The 19,654-nt window shown below is 29.1% G+C and overlaps 1 protein-coding gene across 2 annotated transcripts; it reads left to right on the top strand.

Annotated features, from left to right (window-relative positions):
* The first annotated feature begins 206 nt into the window (after nucleotides 1-206).
* Nucleotides 207-19,548, top strand: LOC103313261 (uncharacterized protein). 2 transcript variants are annotated; one of them, XM_015978330.2, is made up of 5 exons: nucleotides 207-437; nucleotides 6,662-6,975; nucleotides 9,785-9,935; nucleotides 9,981-10,300; nucleotides 18,625-19,548. In XM_015978330.2, exons 2-5 carry the CDS (start codon nucleotides 6,705-6,707, stop codon nucleotides 18,708-18,710), a joined length of 828 nt encoding a protein of 275 aa, XP_015833816.1. In that variant the 5' UTR covers nucleotides 207-437; nucleotides 6,662-6,704; the 3' UTR covers nucleotides 18,711-19,548. The 2 variants fall into 2 exon arrangements, with proteins under 2 accessions (XP_015833816.1, XP_008194325.1); XM_008196103.3 differs by having other exon boundaries at nucleotides 211-437; nucleotides 9,987-10,300.
* Nucleotides 19,549-19,654: the final 106 nt, after the last annotated feature.

Below are 19,654 nucleotides of genomic sequence, written 5' to 3'. Positions count from 1 at the left end.
GTGGCGTGATAACGCAGATTTCATTCATAACTCACTTCCAAGCGTGATTTAGGCCAGCTTTTGTTAAAGTTTAACGCGTTTCAAAAGCCACAAACAATTTATCAACGTAACTTTTTTTCGCTACTTTATAGTAATGTACAAATGTTGGCCCGAATTCGTGTAAAATTAATCTGTTTGGCGGTGCAAGACTCCGGGCTTGAGTGCATTTAGCGCCACCCCGGATCGAAACGGCACCTTTGCGAACCAGCGCAGCATCCCAGTTCCAAATTCATTTCACACCTACCACCACTAAAACTGTGTTTATGTCCGTGCTAGAGAATCAGTGCACGATTTTTACAAACAAATCGGCTAAAACAAGCAAATCATTTCGCGCATTATGCGGTCGTTAACTCGGTGTTTCGTGAAACGGCAGTGATAAGGGCAGTTTTGCTATTCATGTAAGTTTAAAAATTAGATTTTTGCGACTAAAAATACCGACATTTCATTTCTTGATTCATTCTTTTATAGACAAGACGTAAAATGATTTTATAACGGATGCAAATCGGGATAAATATTTATTGGAGGAAGTTTGGTCGTTAATGGTTCAATAAATGTGTCATTTTAATTTATTGCCACGAGGTGGGAGATTAATTTTTTAAATTTACGACGGTTTATTTTTAGAGCTAGAAATATTGTTCGCGTTAATGGAAACAATAAATTTTTCTTGTGATCGAACTTGTAACGTCTAACAATTTTTTTCCATAAACTGGACCACATTCTACTAATGATTTGTTATTTTCAGTCACTTTTACCAAAAATACAAGGTGATTCAGAGGTGTGTAATCGGTTTATAACTTTTTTACTGTTTGAAATAATGCGATTCCGTTACTTCAAGTTCACCAACTAAAAATATTTTTATTATACACAGGGTGTTTGGTGAACCAAAGTTATATTTTTTAAAATGGAACACCTTATATGTTTTTTCATAATTAGATTCTACGTAAAAAAACTATGTAACTTTATATAAATTATTTTGGGTCTATCTTTTTTCATTTCGGAATTATTCAACTTTTTGTTATGAAAAATCACTGCAAAGTCGCCTATGAATATTTTCCGGAAAATTTGCAACAGAAAAATTTAGAATACCTTATAGTTTCAGGAAATTGTCGACTTTTACTTAAAACGCGGGAGTAATGTACAGGGTGTTGCATTATACACACATTATGCAGACACTTTTTTACAGAGAATTTAATAATGTTATCAGCGATTTTTTAACCTTTCGTTTAGCTGTAATGAGATAGAGTTGAATTTTTTTAAATAGGAATCACAGTTGGCTATTTTTGAAAAGCTTATTTTTATATGAACTAAAAACAATATAATTACAGTTTGATATTTTTATATCCTTTTGATAAAAAATATATTTAAAATATTTGAAAGTAGTTGGCCATGAAAAAATTATTACACATAAAAGATGTGAATAATATAGAAATTTTGTAAAGTAAAAAATGTGAAACTATCAAAATAAGCTATTTTGAAGTTATTTTTAATTGAACAAATATACGATCGTCACAGATTTTATTTACATAAAAAATGTGAAAAAAATTGAAAATGATGTGTCTACCATTTGATGACACTTTTTTATGATTTAGTATTTTTTTACCGCAGATGAGATTTGATTTTGGAGTTTGTATTGACATTTTTTGTAAAATAAAATTTTATTAATAGGTAGTCAAACAATTAATAAGTTTTTCCTTTTCCCGACGTTTCATGTTTAATTAGAAAATAAAATGACAATGTAAGCTTGCCATTTTAAAACAAAAAATTTTTATTAATCGCAAAAATTTGATGTAATTGTTATTTATGAAGTTGTCTTTGAATTACCTGGTGTTTAAAAAATCGTTAAATTTTAAATACTTGTTAGATAATACATTTTTTATAGTTTTAATTAAAAATCCAATTTTTTTCATGGCCTACTATAAAAAAGCAAAATGTTATGTTTTTTTAATTATTTAAAAATAATGTATTATCAAATAAACAGATCAAATCAAAAAAAAATAACTTTTCGAAAATGTCACAGCCACCTATGATTCATATTTCAAAAATAAAATTTTATGTTATTATTGCAGCTAAACGAACGATTAAAAATATCCGCTGATAACATTATTAAATTTTCTGTAAAAAGTGCCTGTATTTTCATTTTTATTTTAAACGCGTATCTTTTATAATATAAAAGATATGATTTTTTTAAGATGTCTGTTGCAAGTTTACACAAAGTTACACTTCTGGGTCACTCTGTAGGTATATTTTTTTTAACATAACCACGTGTATTAATTATTAAGTATACAATCATATTAATTAGGAACTCGTCAGTAAATATTTAATCTCTCCGGTGGCTTCAGTCGTCCTCTAAACGTCCAAAAACCCTATTTTGAAAATGCCATTTGAGTGGACAATTCGCAAAAACAAAATCAAACCAATTTTGCAAAGTACGACAAATTCCTACAATAATTTTTTATCCAGTTTTTCAGACGACGTTTTATTGAACTTGATGCTAGTCCCGAACACAATCATCAGTAACAAATTTCTGGTCATTTTGAATTATTTTTATTTCGGTTTTATCATCTTACAAAGTGTTTTCGTGGCAGTGATAATAATCACAAAAGATGAATGGAAGTTACTAAACGGCCAATACGCCGGATACACAAGTGGTTGTGCCATTGTGATCAAATAAATTCATTTTTAAGCAGTTTTGTGAAAAAAATAATTACAGGTGTGGTCTAGTTATATCACAATGTACACTTATGTGGACAAATTTTTGAATTTGTACAAAGAAATTTTCCCTCATTTGTGGTCTCTGGACGTTGTGGGACAAGACCATTTTAATAAATTCAGTAAAATGGCCAAGGTTTTAAAACTGGGGAAAAATATTTTGTTGGTTGTGGGTTTTCTTAGTGCCACAGTGGGCTTACCCTGGTACAGAGATGAATACGAAATTATTATTACAGTCAGAGTTTACAAGGATTATGTCGATAAGTGGACCACTTTGCTTTATTTCGTTTTATTTTCGTCGCTTTATCACATTGCTTTAACTGTAATTTTTTGTGTTTTGTGTTTAGTTTACATGGTTCTGCATTTGCATAACCAATGTGTTATGTTAAATAAACGTTTAGAGGCTTTAGATGATGAGCAATTATTTTTGGACAACGACAATTATCAGGATTTTGTAACAAAAGAGTTGAAGTTTTGTATACAACAACACCAATTTTTGCTCAAGTATGATGAAACTATTTATTAAAAAAAATGATAATAATAATTTATTGTAGGTTTGCTAAACGCCTCAATGACATTTTGTATTATCCCACATTTTACTACGTCCTCAGTGGAGTAGTTACTGGAGTTTCCCTTCTTTTATTTCCAGTTAGTTAACACAAAACGGTTTAAACATTCTTTCAATTTTTTTTACAGAAAAATGATATTAAAAATTTATTACGCTGCGTTTTAATTATTGTCCTAGGTGGAGGTTTTGCAATTTCGTTTTGTTTCCTTGGACAAATATTGGAAAATGCGGTAAATTGAAAAAAAAATAGATATGGGGTTAATTAATTGTTACAGTCTGAAGAACTTCTCTTCTCAGCTTATAGTGCCCGATGGTACCTATGGAATATAAAAAATCGCAAACTCTTAAGTGTTTTTTTACTCAAAACACAAGATAATATCGTCTTGTCAAGTTCTGGTATCATAACTATAAATTTTCGCCTTCTAATTTCGGTAAATTTGGAAAAAAAATGAGGCAAATTTGTCTGATTAATTGTTTCAGCTTTATCAAAGTATTTATTCGTGTCTAACATTTCTCTTGAATATAAAGTAGAAGTTGCTGTTTTTTACATTAATTAGACGGAGTGATGAATAAACAAATAACATAAACGTGTTCGAATTTTATTTAAGTACCTACCTCAGTACCTGAAATACAATTACCATAAAATAGAAAAATGTATGAAAAAATATTACTCGTAAGAAAGACAACAAAAGTAAATTTGGAATAATAATCTGACATGAACTATTTTTTAGTTCAATGGCAAATCAAATAGCTTAGCATAGAAGGCAATTCATGTTGTAAAGGTGATTTCCTGATTTTTTTAAATACGACAATTTCGTTCTATTCTGATGTAAATTTAGGGTTTAGATATTTATTTTTGAAAACTAAAAATAAATTTAATTAATTAATTTTTTATTTTATCTAACTCTAAAATGATTACTCTATAAAGTTAATAAAAATGACTGAAATTGATTAAAAAAAGCACTAGAAGGTATATTTTTTATTTGATTGTCATTTGTTTCTGCTTTATTAAAGTACATATTTACTCTTATTTTTCTCTTCTTAACATTAATGGGAGTAATTTAGACAAAAGATTAATGAATAAATAAATGCAATACAATACGTCAATTTTTGTTTATTTATGAGAAAACATTATGTCGTTGTTCAAATATTGATGACTGATATCATTGTTATTATGATTGAGTGAAATAAAGTAATTCAAACCTAACGCTACGAATTTTTTATTTTTTTTACATTACATTGAAATAAGTTAGTTGCTATCTCAGAAGTCTTGGAATTCAATGAAAAAAAAAATATTTACACAACAAAGGACAATTTTATGTCTTTCTTCAGCTAATTTTCTTAAAATAATAAAAAAACTAAATAACCAAAGATTTTCTGTTCTGTTTTCGACATATCTCGTGAAAAACAATAAGTTTCGAACAATTCAATTGTATTTATAATTTAATTGTAGCTAAATAACTACGATTTTTAACCTCTGTTTCAGTAAATCGATTTGAAACAAAATTTTTGGTTGAAAAACAATCGGAATAGTTAAAAGCGGCTGATATAACATGATTTAAGCAAGAAACAACAATTTTCTACTCAGAATTGGCTGAAGTAACACAATTCAGACTGAAAACGATTATATTTTTTTATATTTTGTGCCAAAATCTGATAAAAATGAGTTTGTGCCAAAAACTAGCCAATTCATTCATTTCAAACATAAAACGACAATTTTCGGTCTTGTTTTCACAAAAATTAGTCTCAAAATGAAGATTTTTTGAAATAATTTATAAGCTAAATAGCTTGAAAGTGATTAAAACAACTTGATTAAACCTAAAACAACGATTTTATTTTTGTAAGACAATTTCTTAAAAAATAAATATTTACTGATTTGTTTCAAGCAGGTTAGCTCATTTTTGAGACAAACATATACGTATTTATCTGCCAATCTGTCTCAAAAACGAGCTAAATTGCACAAAATTGGACGAAATTTAGACCTAATTTTTTGATATGTTAGAAAAAATCGTAATAGATGTTCATAAGAGAGGTTGAAAAAACGAAGTTCTTTGAAAGTAGTAATTTTTTGACTCAGAAGGAAACTAAAGCTATCTAAATTGGCAACAATAACACAATTTACGTTTAAAACAACAATTTGAGCTCAATATTTCTAAAAATTAGCGGAAATAATGTATACCTAAAACAATAAATTTTTGTTTTTGTGGCTAAATCTTCTTGAACAATAAATGGTCTTTGTATAAAAAATTGCTGAAAATTTGCTAAAATAGCGCAACCGACACTTCCAATCACTTTAGGTTGAAAAATAATCAAAGTGATTTCAAATATGAAATCAGTTCCTTGATTTTTAAAGCAAAAACTAAAACTAACAAAACTTCTAGAATGAACTCAATTCAGACCTAGAGTCACGACTTTCTTTTTATTAAAATGTTTACTCATAGATGAGTTTTTTGATCAAAACAAATAAATCATTCAAAAAAACATCCTTTATACCCCCAATTTTTAAATAAAAAAGTTTCGGAATCACAAGCATACTAAAGCGATCTGAATTGGCTGAGGAAACGTAATTCAGACCTAAAATGACAATTTTCTGTCAAAATCTTATAAGTAAATAGAGTTTCTGGCTTTAGAACGAGCTCAATCGCTCGGAATTGGCAGAAATAACGTTGTTTCTGATACGCTAGGGCAATATTTTTCGAAATATAAGTAAATTTTTGTCTACAAACAGGGTGTCCGTTTTTCGAGCTCCACCATGGGGATCTTTATTATTGTAAGAGATACGAGGTCGATTAAATTAGAGCAAAGTTGTGTATTTTTATGGTAAACAATTATCTAAAAGAAAATTTGAAGTGTCTATTTCTTTTGGTTTTCGCTTGAAAAAATAAAAACAAAAATGACAATTTTTTGATTTTTTTCAATAATTCAAAAACTAAAAATTAAACATAATTTATTTTTCAAATAATTGTTCAGCATAAAAATGCGCAACTTTACCTTAATTTAACCGACCTCATATCTTTTATAATAATTGAAATCCCTATAGTGGAGTTCAAAAAATGGACAACCTGTATTAACTATTGAGTCAAATATTAGATTTCTGGCTTTTGTTACTGAAAAATAGTTAATAAATAAAAAATTTTAAGTAATGATTTGTTAAAATCTGAATTTTATTTTCTGTTTATGCACTGCTGTTTTATGTGACGGACCAATAACTAAATAATTTTCAAACTGAGTGAAATTAATTGAAAAATCCATGTCCGCAAGCATCAAAGCCCATCAATTCCAATTATACGCGTATATCCACAAGCGATATCAATTAATCGCAGCACCCTCATCTCTCAATTTTAGCCAATAATATCGAGCGAAAATGACCTCATCGTGACAGTCTACAATGACGGATAAGGCCGTATCCACCGAAGACTTGTGCATCGATCTTCCTCGAAACGCCAGCTTGGAGGCGGCTAGACTAGAGGCCGTCATCAAAACTTTGATCGAGAACAAAGTCGAGACACTGAAAAACGCCAAACGCAAATCCTCAAGCATCACTTCCAGTCCGAAGAGTCTCTTCAACAAACTGAGAGGCAACTCGACCTCGACGGTGTCTTCCAAAGACAAAGACGATATCACATCGATCCACTCGCAAAAACGACACGAAAAATCAGGTAAATAAGCTGGCTGTCCCAGCGACTTGACAAATTGATTTTTTGACGAAAACACGAGCTTTTTAAAAAATTTATTACACTTTAACATTTTTTCTTCTAATTCCATAAACAGCATTTTTTTGTGTTATATTTTTCTAGTTTTTTTTCTAATATCTTCAACAGCAGGAAAAAGTGGATCAAAATGTCATTCAATTAGCTTTACAAATGATTAAATTAACCGTTAGTTTGCGAAATTCTATTAACTAAAACAGAATTTACAGGAAAATTCAATAGTAAGTAATTCTGTTTTAAGGCTAAGCGCATTATTCAGTCATCCCATTTGGCAATTATAACGTCTAACTAAACGTTTTTGAATTACATATTTGTTTAAAACTACGAAAAAACGATCATTAAATTCCAAAACAACGAATTACGTTCGTTAATATGTTCATTACAAAATTAAAATTGAATTCAGTTAAAACTTTTTTTGTATTTCTGTGATTTTTGCCAGAACAACTATTTTAAAACTGAAATGCGTTACAATTTCTTTTGTGATTTATGCCTATGTGTTTATTAAGACATTAATCTCCACTGTTATATGGAAGCAATAAAACATTAACAAAACGGTCTAACAAAAGCACGAATTACAATAAGGAAACGTTTATTATTTTGTTTCACTTTTCGAGAATCTTCGTATAATAAGTATTTCATTAAGTGACAATAATTTATGTTCATTATATGAAAAATTTCGTGTTTTTTGCACTATCTCTTAAAAATATACGATTTTCTGGCAACGTTTCGATTTTAATTTAACTTCTTCAGGCCTTCAATTATTTTTTATGCTCGTATCCAATTAAAATCGAAACGTTGCCAGAAAGTTGTATTTTTTTAGTGATAAAAAACATCAAACACTTTTTCTGATACTGAAACTAATCAAAGTGGCAGAAACACATTAGAAATAAATAATGTATTTATTAATTTATTTATAAATGTGCATTAAAAAAACATTAATGTGATTATTTAAAAAATATTTGTTAATTAGCCTATTATTAAAAAAATTAAAACTGATGTTTGAGGAGGGGGCATGGCCCCCTGTCTCCCCCCCTCTCTGGATCCGCCTTTGATACCACCCACCTAAACGAAAACTGCAGTTCTTTTTATTTTTTTTTATTATATTTTCAGCTTTCTTCTTAGAATAATAATAATAATTAATTGAGGAGTTTTAAAAATTAAAAACGAAATAAACTGGTGTTTTTAATTATTATTTATTGATGTTTCTAAAAATAGGAGAAATTTTCGGAATTATTTGACGTCCAGACATTATTTTAATATATTTTTTTGAACTACAGTTTGAAATACTACCGTTATCTTTTACTGTATCTTCTTTATCAATTGCTTTACTAATATGTACTTGATCTACTTTATTTTTACCATGAGGTCTAAAAGGTTCAGGTCAGGAAATTTTTGTTTATTAGGTGTGTCATTTTTTATTTTTATTTTTCTTCTTCTGAGCTTAAGGTTTAGTCCGAATTTTTCTCCGCTTTTTAGCGTTCTCAGAGTCACTAACAGTTATGACAATTTAATTTATTTTTAAGGATTTAAATTAAAATATCATCATTATTTTAGTCTCTTTGGTCTTCAACGGGTGTTTGTTTTTTTGCCTTTGTAATTCTCTTGTCTTTATATTCTTGTTTGACCTTTGCATGTTTTTTTAATATTATTTGCATCAATTACAAAATAATCATCACTCCAATACAGTAAAGAGTTATTAACAATATACAGGGTGTACGTTTTTCGAGCTCCACCATGATTAAAAGAGGTCGATTAAATTAGGGCAAAGTTACGCATTTTTATGCTGAATAGTCGTGTGAAAGAAAATTTAATTTGTCATTTTTAGTACTTGAATAATTAAGAAAAATCAAAATTTTTTAATTTTCGTTTTTAATTTTTTAAGCAAAAATCAAAAGAACTAAGCGCTTTTGAGTAAAACATCTTTTAGGCACTTTTTTACAAAAAATCTAAATCTGTCATTTTTTTTTCCAAAGCATTCTTGATGTCAGAGTTACAACACTCAAATTTGGTTTTTCTTATAAACGCCATATTTGACATTTGTATTTTTAAAAAGTCTTTTTGTTCCTGATTAAAATGATGTATCACATAATATCATCGAATCTTACATGCTGAATAAAATTACGCAAAAAGCGTTTTTGCAAAGAGTGCTTTGGAAAAAGGGTCAAAAATATTGTTTAACAAACTAAATTTTGACAGTTCTATTAAATATGCAAGCAGAATTTTTATAACTCTGTCTTGTTTTATTTTGCGAACCTTCGAACCTCTAAAATCTAGTTTGTTTAAAAACAAAATTGTTGGCGTCTTCTCCAAAGCACTCTTCGCAAAAAAGCTTTTTTCTCCATTTTGATCAGCATGTAAAATTCGATCATATTATCTGATACATCGTTGTAATCAGAAATAAAAACACTTTTCAAAAATACAAAAAGCGAATATGGCTTTTATAAGAAAAACCAAAGTTGAGTGTCTGACATCAAGAACGCCTTGGAAAATACGATGCCAGGCTTAGATTCCTTATGCCTGAAGAACGTCTTAGTTAAAAACGTCTAGTTTGTTTAATTTTCGCTTAAAAAAATTAAAACAAAAATTAATTACAAATTTCCATTTTTTTTTCTAATAATTTAAAAACCAAAAGTCACACATCAAATTTTCTTGCAGATAATTATTCACTAATAATTTTTTAACATTTAAAGATCAAAATAAACTTTTTTAACTCGCTGGAATATAAACAAAATTTTCACTTTTGGGGCTCCAATTTTAGGGCACCGCAAGGCCTCCCCCAGCTCGCCGCGCCCCAAAGCGGGACGTTCTCTCCAGTTCAGTGACGAGGATGGTAACGAAAACTTCGGTTTTTTGCACCGGGACCAGCCTCCAGGAGCGCGTTGTTACTGCCGTAACAACCCGAACGAAATGTAACCACCGGTGCAAATTTTTATTTTGTTACTACAAGTTAGTAGTTGTAGCCAAATTCACGTCGATGATGATTTTATTTCGCTCAATATCGACGATTACGAGAATTTGGACCCGGAGGAAGTGGCGGCGATAAGAACGGTGAAGAGAGCACAGAGGAAGAAGCGCAGACGGAGGAAACACCATCGGAAGCAGATGAAGATGACGGCAGTGGCGGTGCAAGTGAACGATTTTAAGGATCTGGACGATGACGAGCTGTCCCAAAGGGCGAGGATGACGATTGTGTTAACTGCCTTCTTGTTGCTGTTTATGTGCCTGCTGCTGGTGGGGATTACGCTCAGGATGGCCCCTCTTATAGACGATATGGGTAAAAATTTAGCTACCAATAATACAGGGTGTTTCGTCTAAACTACACATTAGAAGTATTGAAAGTTCTAATAAAATTATTTGTTTGAAAGTTGGTACTCAGCTACAATCCGTTGAGTTCTACCCAATGAAAATATTTTCAAGATGGCGGCACTTCCGGTTATACCGGAAGTAGCTATCAACTTTCTTATTTTAAATAGAAAGCTATGTTTTTCACTGCGTTTTTCGATTAGTTGGGTTATTTTAAGAAAGTTTTTAGCAGTTTAGCCTAAGTTTAACCGTTTTCAAAAAATTTAAGATTTTTTGAAAATTTTTGGATTTGCACCTCTCACTTAAAAAATCGGTAACTTTTTTAGTTTTAAAGATTTTGAAATTTTATTATTAACTGAAATGGAATATATTACATGCGAATAATTTTTTTTGTATTTTAACTTTAAGAATTTTTTTTAAGATCTCTATGAATTATGTTATTTCTGATTTTGAATGGTTTTTGTCAATTTTTTTAAGTGCTTGTTTAGAAAACTCTTAAATATTTGATGTAAAGTAAAAAATAAATAAATTTCTAGATGAAATCGCCGAGAACTACCAATGTAATAGTTTTAAGAAGGATTAGGTTTGTGAAGAAGAAGAAAAATAATATTATTTGTTAACACATAATAACATGTGATTGATTTACTTTTATGTTTTATTTTTTTTATAAATCAAATTAAAGTTGGTGTGTCAATAAATAATAATTATTAAAAGTTTAGGCATAATAATGTGCCAATTAATACTTTAACAAATCCAGTGGTCAATGTAGCCGACTTAAAAAAAAATAATAAATTTTGAATAACATTTGTAATTTTGACAAAAAACTTTTCATTTATCTTAAAAAATTAATTAACTAATTGCCAAGTTTCATTCAGAATTATTTTTAAAACTTAGCGTAAAGTTTCCTGCCTCTTTCCTTCTTGGTTCCAACTCAATATAAATTTCATATTTTAATAGCTACCTTTTTGAATAGTCACAATTTTTTAAGTAATGATTAACGAAAATATTTTCAAAATTTGTAATATTTTCAACGACTTTGTAGTATTTTAAATAAAAGACTATATTTTTTATTGTGTTTTTGAATTATTTAAGTTATTCTAAATGAGCTTTTGTCAACCTTTTTCTACCTACTTTGCAGTTTTAGAAATACATATACTCGTAGGTAGTTTGTATTTAAGCTTATGTTTTTTTGGATTTGCAACTTTTTCTTCAAATACTAGTATTATTTTTAAATACAGTCAAACCTTGTTAACTCAAATAGTTTTCATCAAAATTCGTGCTATTTTAAGGCAAATTGTCAAATTATTTTTTTCCATTTAGTAAATTATGTTTGGGTACTCGTACTTGAAATTTTCCAAATCTGATCTAAAAATTTAAGTTTTGTTATTTTTTTTTAAATATAAAAATACTTTCTTAAAATAACCCAACTAATCGAAAAACGCAGTGAAAAACATAGCTTTCTATTTAAAATAAGAAAGTTGATAGCGACTTCCGGTATAACCGGTATAACCGAAGTAAAAACCGAAAGTTTTTAGCAGTTTAGCCTAAGTTTAACCGTTTTCGAGAAATTTAAGATTTTTTGAAAATTTTTAGATTTGCACCTCTCACTTAAAAAATCGGTAAATTTTTTAGTTTTAAAGATTTTGAAATAATATTTAGAGAATTAAAAGAGAAAGCCTATATCTGCTCTCCAGTGTGTTGAAAATTGGAAAAAAATTTAACAAACCTAAAAATTTTAAGGTTAAGTTTGGACAACTTCAAGTACCCATAACTTAATTTTTTCAAATAAAACGTCCCAATTTTTATTTTATGAGAGGGAGGAGAATTTTTTTCTGCATCGATTTGTATTAGCATTCCCTTTACCTATCTCTGATAATTTTCAAGTTATGTTGATTTTTTTGAAATTGTAGAAAATTTCTTAATAACCACAGCTATTTTTGCATAGTTGGTCATAAAAATATTTCGGATTAAATAAACAACAAACTCTGTTCAAAATTGTGTTGTCCATCTCGTGAAAACAAAATACTTTCACAAAATGTTGGTTAAAAAAACTTTAATTTTTCACATTTTTTCTCTCGTTTCTTTGACAACCTATGAGAAAAGACCTATGGTCCCAACAAAAAGTTATTAGAGAATGCAAATAAAAATCGATGCAGAATTAAATTCTCTACGATTTAATGAAATAAAACTTGTGGCATTTTATTTTAAAAAATGAGTTATAGGTGCTTAAAGTTCCGAAAACTTAACTTTAAACATTTGGGTTTTGTTAATCTGTATACTGTTATTGTAATAACAAAAAATGTTGGTCTTAAAGTTGAAGACACAGGCTTAGATACAGCACAGGAACCGTTTCGTATTCAAAGCATTTTGTGTAATCTAATAACACAATTAATTAAACTGGTGTATTTAGCGTTGCCAACAAACCGAACCCAACCACAAACACGCCAATTTATTTCAGCTGCAACAAACACAAACCCACAGCAAAATAGTTGTAAATATTTGTTCCCTTGTTCTAGCTCAACCGCATCTAAATCGTCTCTAAATCCTGTTAAAATGCGGAATTTACGCAATTTATTTAAGAATTTGTAACAATCGAGGTAACTTGAGAGCTTATTTTTTAGTTTTTGATTGCGAGAGAATAAAATGATTTTGTTTTTTTTATTTTTTTTATTTTTTTATACGTTGAATTCGTTTACGTGATCAGATAAAAAAATTATTATTACCTTTTCCTGTTAATTGTTTTCTCCTTAAAAGATCAATAACTCTCTCATTTTTAAAAACTTGGAATCGTATTTAAGCATTTGAAGAAATAAGTTCAAATCTTTTATTTGGTATTTTTATATTTAAAAAAAAATAACAAAACCTAAATTTTTAGATCAGATTTGGAAAATTTCAAATACGAGTACCCAAACATAATTTACTAAATAGAAAAAAATAATTTGCCAATTTACCTTAAAATAGCACGAATTTTGATGAAAACTATTTGAGTTATCAAGGTTTGACTGTATTTAAAAATAATACTAGTATTTGAATAAAAAGTTGCAAATCCAAAGAAACATAAGCTTAAATACAAACTACCTACGAGTATATGTATTTCTAAAACTGCAAAGTAGGTAGAAAAAGGTTGACAAAAGCTCATTTAGAATAACCTAAATAATTCAAAAACACAATAAAAAATATAGTCTTTCATTTAAAATACTACAAAGTCGTTGAAAATATTACAAATTTTGAAAATATTTTCGTTAATCATTACTTAAAAAATTGTGACTATTCAAAAAGGTAGCTATTAAAATATGAAATTTATATTGAGTTGGAACCAAGAAGGAAAGAGGCAGGAAACTTTACGCTAAGTTTTAAAAATAATTCTGAATGAAACTAGGCAATTAGTTAATTAATTTTTTAAGATAAATGATAAGTTTCTTGTCAAAATTACAAATGTTGTTCAAAATTTATTATTTTTTTTTAAGTCGGCTACATTGACCACTGGATTTGTTAAAGTATTAATTGGCACATTATTATGCCTAAACTTTTAATAATTATTATTTATTGACACACCAACGTTAATTTGATTTATAAAAAAAATAAAACATAAAAGTAAATCAATCACGTTATTATGTGTTAACGAATAATATTATTTTTCTTCTTCTTCAAAAACCTAATCCTTCTTAAAACTATTACATTGGTAGTTCTCGGCGACTTCATCTAGAAATTTATTTATTTTTTACTTTACATCAAATATTTAAGAGTTTTTTAAACCACAATTGATAAAAACCATTCGAAATCAGAAATAACATAATTCATAGAAATCTTAAAAAAAATTCTTAAAGCTAAAACACAAAAAAATGATTCGCATATAGTATATTCTATTTCAGTTAATAATAAAATTTCGCAACTTGTTTTATTTCCTTACTTTTTACTTTGGAATGATAAATTAGTTATACAAATTTTTCTAATAACATACTTATTTGTGTACATACAGGGTGATTTAAATGTGTCGGACAAACTCTCGTAAAAAACGTTCGGTTTTTTTTGCAATATATTATTAATTTGTTTTCTTTAGAAACGGTATTAATTGTTGGTCTTTAGTTTCCTTTTTTAATTTTTTTGCACATTATTACACATTAATAAAATTGTTACAAGAGCTGTCGTTTCCGTTAACTAAAGTCAAAAAAATATGATCTAAAGCATTAAAAAATTATCTTGAAATTTTAACTAAGTATGAAGACTTATTATCGTGAAAAAAAGCTCAAACAATAATTTTTTGTCAAGGATTGTACGGTACTTTTAAATCACCCTGTAATTATTTAAATTAAACTCAATTAAAAAAAATAGCTGGTCGCTGTGTAATAACAAAAATACGCATAACTCAAAAACAAAACATTTATTTGTATGTAATCGTTATTTAATAAACTACTCGTAATTTGTTAATAATAATACTGCTTAAGGCACGATTGAGCAAAATTGAGTGAGTGCCTACAATTGTTGCGATTAGTAACGAGTTGAATACAACATTTTTTCTTTGACCGCAAACTTTTGTTTCTGGTAGCAAAATTTTAAATATTTGCCAAATTAAAACAAATTTTGTCTTTTAGATATACATTGGTTTTATTGCAATTATACGTTAAAATTCTAACAAAACTACCTTTTTTCATGAACATGAACATGAAAGAGATATGTGCTAAAGTGTAAATGTTTTTTGGGAATCTTAGGCCCCCCAAGCAGGAATTATTTTTTTACGAACTCTCAAAACTCCAGTCAAAATTTATTTCTATCAGTCGGACTTATTTTTGAAAAAAGCTCTAGAAATATAATTAATTTTTTTTTACTTTAAAATAACTAAACCTGTGGCGTTCTGTCGCCTAATTACACCAAGAAACACCTTAAAATAATAATGAACAAACTTTAAACCACATTCCCCTTATTAATTTTTCACCAAAGCCATACTCCTCCCAATCCCCCCATCTATAAATAGCCCCCAATTCTCCGCCTCAACTCCTCAAAACCTCCAGTCGCTCCCGCCATGTCGACCCACCAGGTCCCATCTCTCGACTTCCCCGAGATCAACCTCCTCATCGACGACCCCAAACCCCTTCGGTCGCACTCCCTCGACACCCTCCAGCACAACCCCCCTCCCCGACCCCACCGCAACAGCTGCCAAATCAGCGGTTACGAGCACGCCCGCCGCAAAAGCAGTCGCAGGAGCAGTGCCGCCTCCAGCCGGCGGCGGCGGGCCTCCCGCCCCCAAAAATGGATGACGCCCGAGCAAAAAGCGCGCGAGCGGAAACGGAAGTTGACGGTTTATGTGGTGGCGGGGACGTTTCTTTTTATCCTGTTTTCGTGCGTCTTGGTGGTGATTGTGACGCTGACACACAGGCCGGAGACGGGGAGGAATTGTACGTATCTGGGGGTGGGCATCTGGAGATGATCGGAAAGCTAGGGGATTAGCGGTTTGTTTGGATTTGGGGAACTAATTTTGGACGGTGGCGGAGGTTTATACAAACAGAATTAGCGGCGGATGGGTTTGAAAGGAATGTTTATGAGAGGTTTCAATAATATTTTTTTGTTTGGGAGGTTTATAAAACATGTTTTGTTTAAATTAAAATTCGGAAAAATTGTGGAAAAATAATTAAAGCTGCATTACAGCAAATCGAGTATAAATTTATTCATCCCAGCGATTTTACGTCGAAAATACACGACACTACAGGGTGATTAAGTTATTAACTTCTAATGCAACTAGAGCTCTAAAATTTTGTTAACGATCTAAATCGACCATTTTGAGTTAAACTAAAATATTTTCAAAATGGCCGAGCTTTCAGAACTACAAAAATTTTAAATAGTAACCACACATTTTTATTGCATATTTGAATTCACCTTTTCAAGCTGAGTAAAATTTACCTCTTGTTGGTGTCAGTTTTTTTAAATTTTTATTTGCAAGGGTTTATCTAAAATATCACAGCCCTTGGACCTTTTGCAATAAGTGAATATTTTTTTGCATTCGATAACCGAAAGTTTGAAAAGTTTTCTAAAATTTTCATAATTGTCAGCTGTCAAAATTCATGGCTAGGATGATTTTTTCAAAATGGCTTTCAAAAAACTGCTATAATCAGTTTTTTCTAATGGAACGACCTTATTTTCTTGACGGCAATCGAAAGAATATTGATATTTATGGTGACTTTTATCAACACGTTCTATACCTATCTCTTACAGTTTTTGAAAAAAATCACAAAAAACGAATTTTACTTCGTAATTTTTATAGGTAATCAAGTAGACCTTGTAAAATGATTAATAATTGTCAAACTTCAATATTTTATTTAGTTTTTAGCTGGTTTAGTATTGAATAAGCAGTAACAAGTAACAAGAATATTTAATTATGGTTTATTATAACTAAGTGAATTATGTACAGTAACTCAGTCAGTCTGTCATCGAATTTTGAACTTCTTGAATAAAAATTGTGAACAAAAAGTATATTTCTTTTAATTAATAGCACAATTTTATCGTATTTTTCAAAAGTTTGCTTGATTAAAAATGAAAATAATGAGCCAAATTTCTGTTTTTTGCGATTATTTTAAATACTGTAAGCGGTAGATATAGAAGATGTTAACAAGAGTCAGCATAAAAATTGATGTTCTTTTAATTGTCATCGAAAAAACAAAGCCCTTTCATTTAAAAAAACTGTTTTATAACTATTTTTTAATTATCATTTTCAAAAAATCATAGTAGCCTTGAAATTTGACAGGTGACACCTTTTGAAATTTTTGTATTTGCTTTCTTTATTGTTCGAGTAGTTTTGTTTTTTAATTTTTATAGTATTATGTAATGCAAAGTTATCATAATTAGTACTTAATTTTATATTTTCTTTGCAAAAATTAGAATTTATCTGAAGTAAATGATCAAAATTGCTTTGAATAACTGTATTTTGTGTATTATTTATTTTTTTAAATTATAGTTTTGTTTTACCTCAAAAAATAATCTTTTTTTTTAAATTATTACTCGAAGGAAAATTTGTTTTTGATAAATATTACTTATAATATAAATTCCATGTTGTGAGTTAATTATTTTGGAAATTTGGCTGACAATCTCAAAAAATTTGTCACAAATTCCTTCTCTTCCAATTGGCGCTTTTAGTTTATTTGAAAAAAATTCCAAAATTTTTTATCTAAAATTTTTTTTGTGTTTTTAAAAATTAATCTTAATGAAAAATTGCAACATTAATTTGAATCCGTCAAGTTTTTTCCACACTTGAATTTATTTCGCTTATATTGGAAATTTACTATAAAAAATTATCTAAAAGAAAAACCTAAAGTAATAATTTGTTTCTTTTGAGTTAATGTCTGTTCCAAGTTCAATATTCAGTATTTGTCTAGATTTAAATAAGTGACAATTTATCAGCGTGACAGAAAAATAAAAAAAATATATTTTTAATCTCCTCTAATTCATTCTCAAAACTGGGATCTAATTGTTATTGTCGGTAACGTATTTTTAAATATATGCGCTATCTTGAAAGCAATTTATCCTTGAAAAAAATATATTTAACTTTAAAAAAACACAGGTGTCGTAAAAGTAAAATAAATAAATCACTCTGATTTCACTAAAATAATGCAATTTAACGTAAGTATTTATTTTAACAATTTATATCGGTTCCAAACTGCTATGGAAGTGCGCTTGAAAAAATTCTAAAGTTTTACCAATGTATACACTTGAAAAAGTACTACTAACTGATTTTTTACCATATGCTACTTATTTATTTCAGTTATGATCAAATATACAGTGTGAGTCAATAGTGTTTTTTTTAACTCCTATAAATATGCAATCATTAATACCGATTTCAACTGTCCAGATCGATAGTCGTTAAAAAAAATAAATTTGATCTAAAATTACATTGTTCTAGGTAGTTTTAAGTTTGTCCTGACAGTTTTGCTAAAATTTCATTATGGATTATTATTATTAAAAAAAAGAAACTAGTGACGATTTAATTAATTCCAAGTGGTAAGTGCAATTAGTATTTTTGGTTGCATCTTAGGACACATCAGAAGTAACCTACTATTGACTCACCCTGTAGTTAAAGTTTTGAAACAAAAAAATGAAAATATGTGGGGAATGTTTTGCTCAAATCCATAATTCACAATTTTTATATTTTATCGGAACCGAAATAGTACCTTGTTTATGAAACATCCTTCCTTATGCAATATTTTAATATTTATTGGTCGTTCGTTACAGTTACGTATGCATTACACCCAGCAAATTTAACACCTTGTTGACAATATTTTTTATGACTTTGCCAAATGCTTGTTTCAGTTCGCAAAGAAAATGAAGAACTAATGAACTCCTTCGACGACCCAAACCACCTTCAAAACTTAACCGTCCCTGTCGCTTTGAAATGAGAAACTTTCTGCCGACCCCGACTTTTCGACCCATTGCCACCGAAATATCAAAAAAAAAAGACTGAACACACCCGTCAAAAGCTCAAAGTCCCTTTCGCTCTTTGTCAGTTTGTTTAGAATCTGTGTTAAATGAATATCAGCTCAATGGTCATAAGAAGTCCCGCAGTTCATCGCCGATTTGAGCGCTCAGTCTTGTCAATTAGATCACTTTCGACGGTGAAAAATCGGACTTCTTAAGTGTATATTTAGTGTTAGGTAGTTGAAAAAACAAACATTTTTATATAAAGTGCGAAGTGAAAATAGTCGTTTGATGAATGTTAGGTTTATTTAGTAAGTCATGGCAGGGTATATTCGAAGACTAACTGTTTGAACTAAGCAATTAGGCGAAAATAGATCACACTGAGGGATTCCTACATCATCAATTTTGTTCCACCCTGTAATCAAACAATTAAGACAATCAAACTAATCAAACTATATTTGAAATTGGCGCCGTGTGACGCACACGCATCCTAAATGATTTACTAAAAACTTACTACTTAAAAAAATATTAAATTATACTTAGATTCATGAATGTGATACCTAAACCCTCCATATCGCACAATGTCACATATTTATGGGTCTAGTGAGTTGTTGACGTAATATTAATAAAATTATCAACGTTGTTTGTAAGTAGACAATCAAAATTAAGGTTCAGATATATTTGTATGTTGTTCGAGCAATGTTGTATCAATAAATAACAATAACACGAGGACTATGTTTAATAATTATTTACAATAGGATTTGTTAACATTTTTAATGTAACTCAGTGTAAAGTTTATTAAATAAAGGTTTACCAAAACGTGCCTGTTTTAATTATTTATACAGAGTGTCCGTTTTTCGACCTCCATCTGTTATTATAAGAATACGAGGTTTATAATTATTATTAATTTTTTTATAATTAAACA

This window comes from Tribolium castaneum, chromosome 7 (genome assembly GCF_031307605.1).
Source record: "Tribolium castaneum strain GA2 chromosome 7, icTriCast1.1, whole genome shotgun sequence".
In the NCBI taxonomy this organism is placed as follows: Eukaryota; Metazoa; Arthropoda; class Insecta; order Coleoptera; family Tenebrionidae; genus Tribolium; species Tribolium castaneum.
Note: the sequence above shows the minus strand (reverse complement) of the source record. Positions and strands in the feature narration are given on the sequence as shown.